The sequence below is a fragment of the Amphiprion ocellaris genome, chromosome 5, assembly GCF_022539595.1.
Source record: "Amphiprion ocellaris isolate individual 3 ecotype Okinawa chromosome 5, ASM2253959v1, whole genome shotgun sequence".
In the NCBI taxonomy this organism is placed as follows: Eukaryota; Metazoa; Chordata; class Actinopteri; family Pomacentridae; genus Amphiprion; species Amphiprion ocellaris.
The window spans coordinates 29,675,295-29,688,593 of NC_072770.1; the positions used below are offsets into that span (position 1 = coordinate 29,675,295).

Here is a 13,299-nt window from a genome sequence, read left to right on the forward strand (position 1 = left end):
TCTGGTTTCAAAGTCTGTGGTCTGGCAGAGAGCGGAAGAATGAAGAACCGGGCCTTCGTGGATTAAGGTGATTGAGAACAGGTGAATCAACCCCCACATCTGTGAGAGAGATGGATGGATGGATGGATGGATGGATAGATGGATGGATGGATGGATGGATGGATGGATGGATGGATAGATAGGTAGGGAGGTAGATGGATCATAGATAGATGGATGGATAGGTAGATCCTGCAGTGGGGAAATTTTCAGTGTGGCAGTAGCAGATAGGAAAAAAAGTAAAAAAAAAAAAAGCAGCACTCAGTGCACAGATATAAATAGATGCTTTCTCCTTAGAGAAGAAATAGAAATGCTTGTAAAAAAAAAAAAAACCCTGTGAAATTGCACATATTGACTTATTTACATTTTATTGCAGTTACTTCATGGGTGATCTGAACTACTGGGAGCAGGCTTGATTGAACACAGTCTGACTGCTGCAGGAAGGAAGGACCTCCTTCAAACATCGTGGGTGAAGCAGTCTGTCCCTGAAGGAGCTGCCGGTGATGGTCCTGTTTCCTGCAGGGGGTGGGAGATGTCCTCCATGATAGACAACAGCTTTGTCATCATCCTCCTGTCTACCACCAGCCCAGGACAGAGCTTGCTTTCTTAACCAGTTTCTTTAGTCTCTTCCTGTCTGCAGCCGTGATGCTGCTGCTCCAGCAGACCAGTCCATACAGGATGGCTGATACCACCACACAACCATAAAAGGTCCTCAGAATTGCTCCCTGCACCCCGAAGGACCTCAGTTTCCTGAGCAGGTGAAGTCTGTTCTGACCTTTCTTACACCGTGCGTTGGTGTTCTATCTCTAGACATGTTTGAATGTCTTTATCAATAAATGCTCAAACATATGTTGAGTGTCAGCTCAGCTCTTTGTTCCATACATGTAAATGTTCCTATGTGATTGGTGTCTTGCAGTCAGAGTGTAAAGAATTGAAGCTGTCAGAGGCTTTCTGTGGTGAAGAGGCTGCAGGACATCAGCTGCTCCAACAGGTGAAGCCTTTGTTCTTTGGCTCCAACCAGAAGCAGCAATAAATCAGCATGAGCTGCAGCTTATCCACCTCATAGAGTGTATAATAAAGAAAGCAAGAGGTTTTAGTTGATAGCTGTCGCTAGCAGTGTGTTGTTCAGGTTGTGAGGAGAAGTAAAAAGCTTACAGCACCTGGTATTCCCAGGTAGTCTCCCATCCAAATACTAACCAGGCCCAACCCTGCTTAGCTTTGCAGATCAGATGAGATTGGGTGTATTCAGTGTCAGAAACAAACTCACATGATTCAGATCTCCACTCACACCTTTTATTTGTCGTTTGGTTGTGCCAGTACTAATTGATAGCATCATTTAAGCAAAGTTAGAGCAACATCTTGTAGGACAGGTGGTGTAGAGGTAAGTTTTTTGCCTCCCCGGTACCTTAGTACCTTTATTATCTTCACTTCCTTAATACTTTTGTATACCATCATTTACGAAAACTAACAGCTACACCCAGTAGGAAGGATAGTGCAGTGGTAAGTTATCTGCCTCTCATCCAGGAGGTCCTTGGTTGGAATCCAGCTCAAGGCTCTTTTTACACTTTGGCTGCATGACAACCTCTTGCAACCATCATTACAACAAACTCCACCAGGGACCTTGTGTGACAGATAGCTCACACAGAGGGTGTGTGTCTGTCATGTGGATGGTCACGGTTCGAATCCCCGCTGGGAACCTTGTGGAAAGGTTGTGGTCTGTGGGGTGGAGTGTGACTGGAGTGGATTGGATCCTGGCAAAAAGGAAAACCAGGAGATTTACCCATAAGCAAGGCACGAAGGCACGAAGGCACGAAGGCACGAAGGCACGAAGGCACGAAGGCACGAAGGCACGAAGGCACGAAGGCACGAAGGCACGAAGGCACGAAGGCACGAAGGCACGAAGGCACGAAGGCACGAAGGCACGAAGGCACGAAGGCACGAAGGCACGAAGGCACGAAGGCACGAAGGCACGAAGGCACGAAGGCACGAAGGCACGAAGGCACGAAGGCACGAAGGCACGAAGGCACGAAGGCACGAAGGCACGAAGGCACGAAGGCACGAAGGCACGAAGGCACGAAGGCACGAAGGCACGAAGGCACGAAGGCACGAAGGCACGAAGGCACGAAGGCACGAAGGCACGAAGGCACGAAGGCACGAAGGCACGAAGGCACGAAGGCACGAAGGCACGAAGGCACGAAGGCACGAAGGCACGAAGGCACGAAGGCACGAAGGCACGAAGGCACGAAGGCACGAAGGCACGAAGGCACGAAGGCACGAAGGCACGAAGGCACGAAGGCACGAAGGCACGAAGGCACGAAGGCACGAAGGCACGAAGGCACGAAGGCACGAAGGCACGAAGGCACGAAGGCACGAAGGCACGAAGGCACGAAGGCACGAAGGCACGAAGGCACGAAGGCACGAAGGCACGAAGGCACGAAGGCACGAAGGCACGAAGGCACGAAGGCACGAAGGCACGAAGGCACGAAGGCACGAAGGCAGATTTTTGGCATTTTTTTGCCCAAATGTAAAAAAAAAGCTTGAGCAGGGTGGGGGATCAAACCTGCACTCTCCAGGTTCCAAACCACCACCACTACCTCTGGACTACCAGTCCTACATACCCAAATACAGGCTTTTCTTCTATTCGTCAAGGCGGTGACATCAACACTGAAAGAAAAAAAAACAATCCACAAAATCAAAAAAAGAAGATAATCTACCTACAACTTTTAAAGAACACGCTAAAAAACACAATACTAAAAAGTCACACTCTTCTCCTCATCACTCATTTTTACATTTTAACACAATTTCAAAGCCACACAAATCACATTCTTCATGTCAAATCACTTCTCTTCACTACAAATGGGAGAGAACAGCAAACAAATAAAATACAACTTATGGCTTAAAATATCTTCAAAATCTCTTTGCTATTCCTCTACATTCAAATTCCTCAACACCACTCAACAATCACCTGCAGGATCTCTTACTTCTTTCTTAGCTCTGACAAAACATCTTCAAGACTCTGAGAAGACAACTCATTTTCAACACATTTGCTTGCTTCGTCTAAGTGTCCACACACATCTCCAGTCATCCACAGGCCTCACCACTGATCAGCTGCACAAACTTACATGTTAAACTTCTCCAAAGATAAAATACAGGCCCTTCTGTCTGATCACAACTTTTACTGGTGGCTCATATTTCAAGTTCATTTCCTTGCAAAGTCTTTATTTTGGATTAAAGTGGGATCTGTGACCAGGCAGATCACTTGTTTATTCTTAGCATTTGGATTTCACTGACATTCCTGTCATGTAGAAAAATAGAAATATCTTTGCATTGATTCAGCTAAACTAACTGCAGACACTGAGAGGCTTAAAGTTCAACAAATGCTGTTTTTATTTACTTCACTGGTGACATCAGTAGATGCTTGCAGTGAAACCACCACTGCAAATATTTATGCATTTAAGTATTACAACTGAAAACTCCCTACAAACGTCCACTTCTAACACCACAAACATTGTCCAGAGGAATGATATTAGCTGAACATAAAAACATGTAAAACAGCTCTGATGCTTTCATCCTGAGCTCCACTCAAACATTTCACTGTGCAGCAGCTCAGCAGTTTGTTTAAGAAAAGCATTTAGGTTCAATCTGTGAAGCCCAAAACCCACCAGCTTTGAAAAAATGACAACCATTTACCAGAGTCACAAACTGTAAAAACAGAAGGAATTGTTGGATTTTCTATGTGAATGTGTCGCCTCTCTAGTTAACTCACCCGGTTACGTCTCCATCCTGACGCTGCTCCTGCTGGACCGGAGCTTCTGGACCAGCCGGGTGGACCTTCCTTCACAGATCTTCCCGGTGGGAGTGATTCTGAGTCGGCCTTGGTTGACTGCAAACTCCTTAAAATGGACACATGAGAGGAAATCGTGGACAAATCGATACAACAGCTTGTTCGGTTTGTCCTGTTCTTAAATGGTTAGAAAACTGCTGAGAGCTCTCAGTTCAATTCAATTTTCAATTCAATTTTATTTATATAGCGCCAATTACAGTCAAATTGTCTCGAGACGCTTTACAGAACCCATATGCCTGACCCCCAGAGCAAGCCAAAAGGCGACAGTGGCAAGGAAAACACCCTTTTAACAGGGAAAAAAACCTCGAGCAGAACCCGGCTCTAATGTGGGGGGAACCATCTGCCTGCTGGCCGGGCGGGTTGAGAGGGACAGAAGAGGTAGAAAGGTAGAGATAGAGGGGTAGAGGTAGAGATAGAGGGGTAGAGATAGAGAGGTGGGGGGTGGGACACAAGGACCATAAAACACAGCCACACATCTGAAGCATCCAGCATCCAGCTCCTGGGACCAGGGACACTCGGAGAAAGGACACAGAAAGAAACAGAGTGAATGTAATGCAATAATGGTATATGTAGTAAATACATAGGTAGTTAGAGAAGGGCTCAGTGCATCAAGAGAGGTTCCCCAGCAGTCTAGGCCTATAGCAGCATAACTAGGGGCAGAACTAAGGGACGTCAAGAGGGGAAGTCAGTTGTGCAAATGAAAACACAAGCATACCCCGTCAGGGTCCCCCAGTCAGCCCTAACTATAAGCTTGTCGAAAAGGAAGGTTTTAAGCCTGGTCTTAAAAATAGAGAGGGTGTCCGCCTCCCGAACCCAAACTGAGAGCTGGTTCCACAGGAGAGGCGCCTGATAACTGAAGGCTCTGCCTCCCATTCTACTTTTAGAGATTCTAGGAACAACAAGTAAGCCTGCAGTCTGAGAGCGAAGAGTTCTGCTAGGAATAATATGGTACTATCAGGGTCTTTAAGATATGATGGAGATTGGTTGTTAAGAGCTTTTATATGTCAGAAGAAGGATTTGAATTCTATTCTAGATTTAACAGGAAGCCAATGAAGAGAATCCAATATAGGAGAAATATGATCTCTCTTGCTAACTCCCGTCAGTACTCTGGCTGCAGCATTTGTGGATCAGCGTAGATGTTTCAGAGAGCTATTGGGACAACCTGATAATAAGGAATTACAGTAGTCAAGCCTAGAAGTAACAAATGCATGGACTAGTTTTTCTGCATCACTCTGAGACAGGATGTTCCTGATTTTCACAATATTTCTCAGGTGGAAAAAGGAAGTCCTACAGATTTGTTTTATGTGCGAGTTAAAGGACATGTCCTGGTCAAAGATAACACCGAGGTTCCTCACAGTAGTACTGGAGGCCAATGTAATGCCATCCAGAGTAGCTATATGCTTTGAAAGCAATTCTCTAAGATGTTTGGGGCCAAATACAATGACTTCAGTCTTGTCTGAATTTAGTAGTAAGAAATTATAGGTCATCCAGGTCTTTATGTCCTTAAGACAATCTTGCAGTCTAGCTAGCTGATTAGTTTCATTTGGCTTCATAGATAAATACAATTGAGTGTCGTCAGCATAACAATGGAAATTAATACAGTGCTTCCTAATAATGTTGCCTAAGGGAAGCATGTATAATGTGAACAGTATTGGTCCTAAGACAGAACCCTGAGGAACTCCATGATTAACCCTAGTATGCTCAGAAGAGTCATTGTTGACATGCACAAACTGGAACCTGTCTGATAAGTAGGATTTAAACCAGTCCAGTGCTGTCCCTTTAATGCCAATAGAATGTTCTAGTCGCTGTAATAAAAGTTTGTGGTCGATTGTATCGAATGCTGCACTAAGGTCCAATAAAATAAGTATAGAGACCAGTCCATTATCTGACGCTATGAGAAGGTCATTAGTAACTTTCACCAGAGCTGTTTCTGTGCTATGATGCACTCTGAAGCCTGACTGAAACTCTTCAAACAAGCTATTCCTTTGTAAATGTTCACATAATTGATTTGCAACTGTTCTTTCCAGAATTTTGGAGAGAAATGGGAGGTTGGAAACTGGTCTATAGTTGGCTAAAACATCTGGATCTAGAGTGGGCTTTTTAAGTAAAGGTTTGATTACAGCAACCTTAAAAGCCTGTGGTACATAACCTGTTACTAGAGAGAGATTAATCAGATCTAACATTGAGGAATCAGCTCTGACAGAGTGTTGCTCTGACTCCATGTGTGACTGAGGCTGGAGTGAACAGAGCTGCTGCTGCTCAGATGCAGCTTCTTATTAGCACAACAACAGACGCTGCGTTCACTACGTCTGTGGGTGTGGAGCTGATAAAGAGGATCTTCACCACTGACCTGAGCTGCTGCCACACGGTGAGACGTCCAACAGAGTCACTGAGCAGCTGATGATGAAGAAGATGAAGGCTTCAGGAGGAGGTGGAGGAGGAGAAGCTGCAGGGCCACATGAGACACTGAAGAGACAAACCAGAAATGATTCACACACTAGACATGAAGAAAAGAAAACATCAGAGAGTGTAAAATACAAGAATGAGTCCTGAACATCACAGGCGTAACCCGTAGAGCTACATGACCACACATGTTCTGGTCTTGAAAACGTGTATTAATCCAATAGAAAGTCTAGGGGTAGGGTTAGGGTTGGAGAGGAAGGTCCTTACAGTTGTAATGAAAAAAATAGGGTAATTAATATTACACATAAATATTTTTAATGTTAATACTAAGCAGCCGAATATTCTGAGAAATTAATCCGTGGTTTTTCCTTCAGCCGTTGTAGATCTAGATAACCTAAAGGTACAGTGCAACCACAACGGCTGAAGGAAAAACCCCAACTTTATTCTAAGAATTTTTTGGCTAGTGTGACTTAATATTAAATTATGAAAAAATGTATAATTTTATATCCATGTTTTTGGTACATTGCTACTGTCAGGACCTTCCTCTGTAACCCGAACCCTACCCCTAGACTTTCTATTGGATTGATACACCTTTGCTGACAGCCAACATGTGTGATCATATAGCTCTGCGGGTTAAGCCACTGACGCATGTAGTTGGTCCTCAATGCTGAGGCCCTGGTTCGATTCCCGCTCGCAACCCTGTGCTATATTAGTTGTTCTCATTCTTATTTCTACCCCATTGTCTGGCTGTCTCTCACTACGCCTATCCATCAATTAACTGCAAAAGACTACAACACTTATTTACAAATTTCCTGTTTATTTATTAAATACAATTCTTTAATTTCTTACATCTTTTTTCCCCCCATACTTTATAAAAGTTTAATTGTCTTAACTTTTTCCCATTTATTTAATTGCTTCTTTTTTATGTATTTTCTTTCTTTAATCTTCTTCTTCTTTCTAGAATTTAACACCAACCTTCAATTTTGGGTCATTTTTAGACATTTTGAAAAGCTATCAACTCAAACAGGGTAACACCGACAGATATGAAATTCAGCCAGGATGTACTCCAGGCATGGGTGATCAAAAGTTATCAAAATGCTCCACAAAAGTCTGAGGGCGTGGCCATGGCAGGCTCCCAAACTTTGATGCTTCGACATGACACATCAACTGCTGTGTAACTGCCCTAAACATACTCTAATCTGCCTCAAACTTTACATGTATGATCAGAGTCCCGCCCTGATGACATTCACATGCTGAAATACAGCCACAGTCATAACGCCACCTGGTGGATAGAAGGAAAAGCTCTATAACTAGCCTGGACATGGTCCGATCTGCCTGAAATGTTATATGTGTCATCAGAGTGCGGACGTGATCACATCCATAGGCCAATATACACTCTCGGTCGCAGCGCCACCTGGTGGACGTGCGTGGATTCGACGACGAGCATGGATGCGAGGACCCGTCCAACGCTGCTTGCAGCTTTAATTCAAATTAGACTTCTCATTGTCGTTTTAATAAGTTTATTGAAGTATCTGTATAAAATCCACATTTTCTAATCAAATGACGAAATGCAAAGACAGCTCTGCATGGAAATCCTTCCACAAATATACTGTAAGATGACAAACACCTGTACACATTTATAATTTAGTACGTTTTGATCAAAATAAAGACTTTTTCTGAATTCTATGATCCATTTCAGAGACTATATCAAACACAATTCTTAAAAGGGGAGGTGTGTCTTTAATCATGTTATATAGTCTTTCCACAGCATATTGTCAGTCCTTTAATAATTGCAGTGTGTTCAGTATTTAGTTTATTAACTAACCTAATCTACATGTCTACTCATTACACTGCCACTAATTGGTCCCATTGTGCATGTCTGATAATAGGGCTGATTTAAAAACTGACTAAATGCTTCATCAGTGCTCAGTAAACCAGACACTGCCCCTGGCTGTCATTAAAATGGATTAATAGACGTCTTTGTTAACGAGAGGGTTTCTGTTACTGGTTGCCATAGGAGGAGCAGAGAAGGAAATGCTCTTTCAGTAATCATACACCTGGGAATAAATGATGCCCACTTTAACCAACAACCTCACCTACTTCTGTTATACTCACTGATATGTTCTATGTCCCTCAAGGCCTCTTTGAATGTTTTGTAAACCTGCTGGTTGCAGTGTAAATGTTCAGCACAAATAAGAAAAAAAGCTCCCCTGTGTTAAATGTCACATAACTGCATTTCTCTCTCCTTAACATACTTCTGGAGGTGAACATTTAAAGTTATATATTGTATTGAAAGTCTCTCTCCAGTCAATGATTATACTTCTGAAACTGTATTTCACAGTGACATATTCAGAAGTTTTTTCTGCAAAAATATTAATTTTCTCCCTTAAAATGGCTTCTTAGATGTTACTGCAGCGTTGCTTCCTTTGTCATGTGCAGATCTGTGGAGTTTGTCTTTCTCCACTCACCCTCAGTTGCTCATCATCTGTACACTGCAGTTTTAAGATGGAAATTGTCAACCATGGCGTGTCTTATTGATGTGTCTCTTAGCATATTAAAAAACACACACAAACTTGGTTTTCTTCTGAAAAGGGCAGCCCATATTTCCCCTAAGAGTTTAAAGTTTGACACTAGACAACAAACTATGTAAAAGAAAGACTGTTATCATAATTACATGTTTGGGATAAATGTTAAAATCAGTTATTGAGTAATAATTTTGTCTGCTGAAAACGGCAATATCCACCAACAAAATGTGTATTCATGGTAATTAGTAATTGAAGGACATTGATTTAGATATCTGGCTTAAAAAGACCTTGAATAACCAAACTGAACCTGCATGAATTCCCTTATAGTGTATAATGGTAATTATTGCTACTCTGCTAAGCATTTAGTTATGTTGTATGTGGACTAAAATAAGAATTTTCTATCACTGATAATAGAAAAGTCTTCATTTTGTTTTAGCTTTAGCTGATGCTTTATCTGTCTCACAGTATTTACTTGATGTAGCTGCTGGCTTAGAGGGTGAATGCTTCAGAGAATTTTTATCTTTTTGTCCCATCATATGTATTTTTTTAATAGAAAAAATAGGTGAGTTTTTAACAAAATTTTTGGCCAAACATGTCCTGGCCACAGTTCAGCAGACTTATGGAGTTATACATTGGGTAACAACGGGAATATTAAAAAACAAAACAAAAACTGGTACATGCAGGGTCTTTGTCCACTAACATTTTTGAAAGAATCTTCCAAGTTCGGGTCGGTTAATGACAGGAAGACTGATTACACCTTGACATCAAACTCAAGCTGCAGCACCTGCCGTCCACACGCTCCATCTTTGTGATGTAGAGGAGCGGCTCGACGCTGCAGCTCAGATCCATGATGGAGAACACGCTGATGCTGATCTGACAGCGGAAGACCAAGAACGAGTAGTAGGACGCGAAAGGCATGAGCGCCACAGGAGGCAGGTAGTTGGCCACGATGATGGCCAAGATGATCAGCACCATCTTGAAGGCTTTCTTCTTCACAGGGTGCATCTCCTCTTTTCCCACCACAGAGCGGCGGAGAACCCAGATGACGGAGATGTTGCAGAAGACCATGACCGCGAATGCAAACAGGATGACTCCGCTGAAGACCTCGTTGACACTCATGGCTCCCAGGGTGCATTTTGTTAGGCCGTAAGCCAGGATGAGGCCCCAGACCACCACAGAAACGCCAATGCGGAACTTGTTGTCACGGATACCAGCGAATAGCACTGGATGGACCACGGCGATGTAGCGGTCCAGAGAGATACACACCTAGCAGACAGGAGGAGGTATGTTTGAGCTGAATTTTAACTGAAGCTTCAGTAAAATGGCCGAACATCAATTAAAACCCTTCATTAAAAAACTTCTCTGCACATCAAACTACCTCGCTGATGATGGATGTTATACAGGTGTTATATACAGTAAACTGTTTTACAAATATAAACAATGTTCAACTTTTGATTTTTTAAAAAAGGGTGTCAGCTCTCTGGTTGTTTTTATAAAAAAATTATTTAATTCATAGGCAGTTGTGTTGAAAAGGAGCAAAAAAAGGCAAAAATAGCCTTGGCACTGTCATTTACTCTCCTCTTTTAAGCCTCTCAAGGACCAAACTGATAAGAAAACTACACATTTTGCTAATTAAAAAGGTTCAGATTCTGCCTAGAAGAAAGTTTAGAAATTATCTTAATAGAATACTTGTGTGTCCAAAATGTTAAACAATTTTTAAAAAATAACTGATGATAATAATTATAATTCAATTTTATTTATATAGCGCCAGTTACAATCTAATTGTCTCAAGACGCTTCACAGAACCCATATGCCTGAACACCAGAGCAGCCCTAAGGAGACACTGGCAAGAAAACACCGTTTTAACAGGGAAAAACCTGGAGCAGAACCCGGCTCTGATTATAATAATAACTTTATTTGTATAGCACCTGTACGAGCCATATTTCATGTTGCTCTTGTTTTTGTAATTCCCCACCCAAGACGCCAGGGGGCTGTATTTCTTTACCTGAGGCTGACGGCCTGGGGTCAATGAAGGTATTGTAATATTCTGCTGGTGTGAAATAATCACACTTCCAATAGCTGAGCCTTCACGTTTATTCTCTAAAACACAGTTACAGAACGGGCTACTGTTCTGGCCGTAACCCACGCCACCTCAACCTTACCAGCCTCAGTCCCAACCGAGAAGAGGCAAAACACACACATTAACTTCCGTAAACTTGCCTAAAAGTCCCTTGTGACCGACAGCTGCCAGTCAGCGTGCACTCTGTCTTAAAGGCACAGAACATGATTAGCTCACAGCATTACAGTATTTAGCTGATTGTATAATTTGGTTCAGGTGTTGTTGGACAGACACACAGAGCCACACAGTTTTCAACTGCGCTCGACTTTCTTTGCGTTTTATTATTTTATTTATGACCAAGTTTAAGTTACGGGTAAAGAACGATAATAAATGTCTGGGACTATTTTGACTCTTAAGAATCCGTTTGTTTATTTTTAGTTGAGTGCATGTCAAAACTCTCGAATACCACTATCCACAACCAGCAGGGCTAAGTACAGGACATAGCCACTACAATTTAAGTCGAAAACTGCCTCGTTTTGGATCGAGAAGAACCGGACTTGTTGCCCTGGGACCAGGACTGGAGCTGCGCCGGAGAAGCCCTCGGAGCTAGCCGCCGGAGCTAGCAGTCGGAACTAGCCGCCGGAGCTAGCAGTCGGAACTAGCCGCCGTAGCCATAGGAACACCAGCATCACACGTCGGGATGTCAACGCCGGCCAACGCACGATTGGGGTAGGAGGTTCAGCTGATGTTTATGAATGGCTATACTGTAAATACTGTGTGCACACATAATGGTACGGTGAGCGTAAATTCAATGCACTGGTAGCAAACTCCTGTTTTAAATGAACTTTGCGCGTCCTGGTGTGCTTCGGTGCTGATATTACGTGACAATATTTGGGGGTTTATAAATAAACCATTAAATTTCGGCCAAATGGCAGAAGAGGACAAAACGGAGAGACATTTTGAGACTGAGACTGTTATAGGTGTGGAGACAAAAATCAAACTGAGAAAAAACGTCAGGTGAAGCCAACAGAAAAGGCTTTACTGGAAAAAATAAGTAGTTTGGAAAGAAAGAAAGGTTAATTTTAATAATTTGTCTAAACTTAAAGAATCTATTCTGTTGATGAAAAACAAAGAGTGTGTAAATGAGGTTAAAAATGAATTTAACAAGTACATGGGTTTGTCCGATAAAATACCGGGTACATAAGGTTTTGCTGGGTCTATTGCCTGAGGATGAGGCAGAAAAACATGATATATGGTATCAGGCTAAAATGCTGAATGTCTCTGAGTTTATTGCTGTTGTAAATAAATGGTTGTCTGATGCTCAAAGCTGCCCAGCTGCTGTGATTGGTCCTGCTGGACTAAATGAAGAAAATCTTACTGTTGACAATACTGGAGAGGAAAGTGAAGCCAAAATCAACCATCATTAGATATCTACAGTGTGGTACAACAACAAAATGATGTAACAGCTCTTCTGGTTGCAAACATCCCAGTTACTGCCACACCGAGAAATGCCAACTTATGATGGAGACCCTCTGTAGTTCAATTCATTTATGAAAGCATTTGACCATTGTGTGGAGGCAAAGACTTTTTGCAAAGGAGATTGTCTGTACTACCTGGAGCAGTAAACAAGGGGACAGCCAAGGGACATTGTACACAGCTGCCTTCACATGACTGCCGAAAAGGGATATGGTGCTGCCAAGCAACTACTAAAAGAGCACTTTGGAAATTAATTTAATATAACAGCAGCCTACATGGAAAAGGTCACTGGTTGGCCAAGCGTCAAGTCGGAGGATGCTAAAGTGCTGAAAGCATATGGACTCTTCCTTCGTGAGTGCTACAATGCTATGGAGGAACTGCGATATTTAGAGGAGTTAAACATGCTGGCTAATATGAAAATTCTGAGTCAGAAGCTCCCATACAAACTGAGAGAGAAATGGAGAGCAAAGGCATGTGCCACTTTTGAGACAACTGGTCAAAGAGCATGTTTCTGTGACCTTGTCAACTTCGTAGAGAAGCAGATCAGACTTACCTCAGATCCCGTCTTTGGCAACATACAGGACGCTCCACTGGTTAAAGGAATAACCAGACTAATCAAACCTCAAATCAAATCACATTTGAAAAGAAATAGCTTTGCTACCCATGTTTCCATAAATGACAGATGTAAAACTGTTGAAAATGAAGAGATTCAGAGCAAAGATATTTCCCAGACAAACACTACTTCGTGCCTGTATTGTGGACATGATGGTCATGCATTGGAACAATGTCAACAACTGGGAAATAAATTACACTGGGAAAAATTAGACTTTCTAAAGGATAAAGGGCTATGTTTCAGCTGCTTAAACACAGGACACTTAAGTAAGAATTGCGATAGGCGCATCACTTACAAACTGTGCAGCCAAAAGCATCCAGTATTTTGCACATTGGTCAAAGGG

At 42.5% G+C, this 13,299-nt stretch overlaps 1 protein-coding gene across 1 annotated transcript; it reads right to left on the bottom strand.

The window, feature by feature from the left end:
- Positions 1-8,768: 8,768 nt before the first annotated feature.
- Positions 8,769-11,093, bottom strand: LOC129348966 (G-protein coupled receptor 4-like). The gene is made up of 3 exons (XM_055010792.1): positions 11,051-11,093; positions 10,814-10,959; positions 8,769-10,074 (listed from the first exon to the last, which is right to left on the bottom strand). Exons 1-3 carry the CDS (start codon positions 11,091-11,093, stop codon positions 9,541-9,543), a joined length of 723 nt encoding a protein of 240 aa, XP_054866767.1. The 3' UTR covers positions 8,769-9,540.
- Positions 11,094-13,299: the final 2,206 nt, after the last annotated feature.

Coding starts and splice junctions, on each gene's coding strand:
- LOC129348966 (XM_055010792.1), bottom strand. CDS start 11,093: ATGTTCTGTGCCTTTAAGACAGAGTGCACGCTGACTGGCAGCT. Junction 10,960..11,050: donor GTGCACGCTGACTGGCAGCT/GTCGGTCACAAG, acceptor GGTAAGGTTGAG/GTGGCGTGGGTTACGGCCAG. Junction 10,075..10,813: donor CCCCAGGCCGTCAGCCTCAG/GTAAAGAAATAC, acceptor CCTGTCTGCTAG/GTGTGTATCTCTCTGGACCG.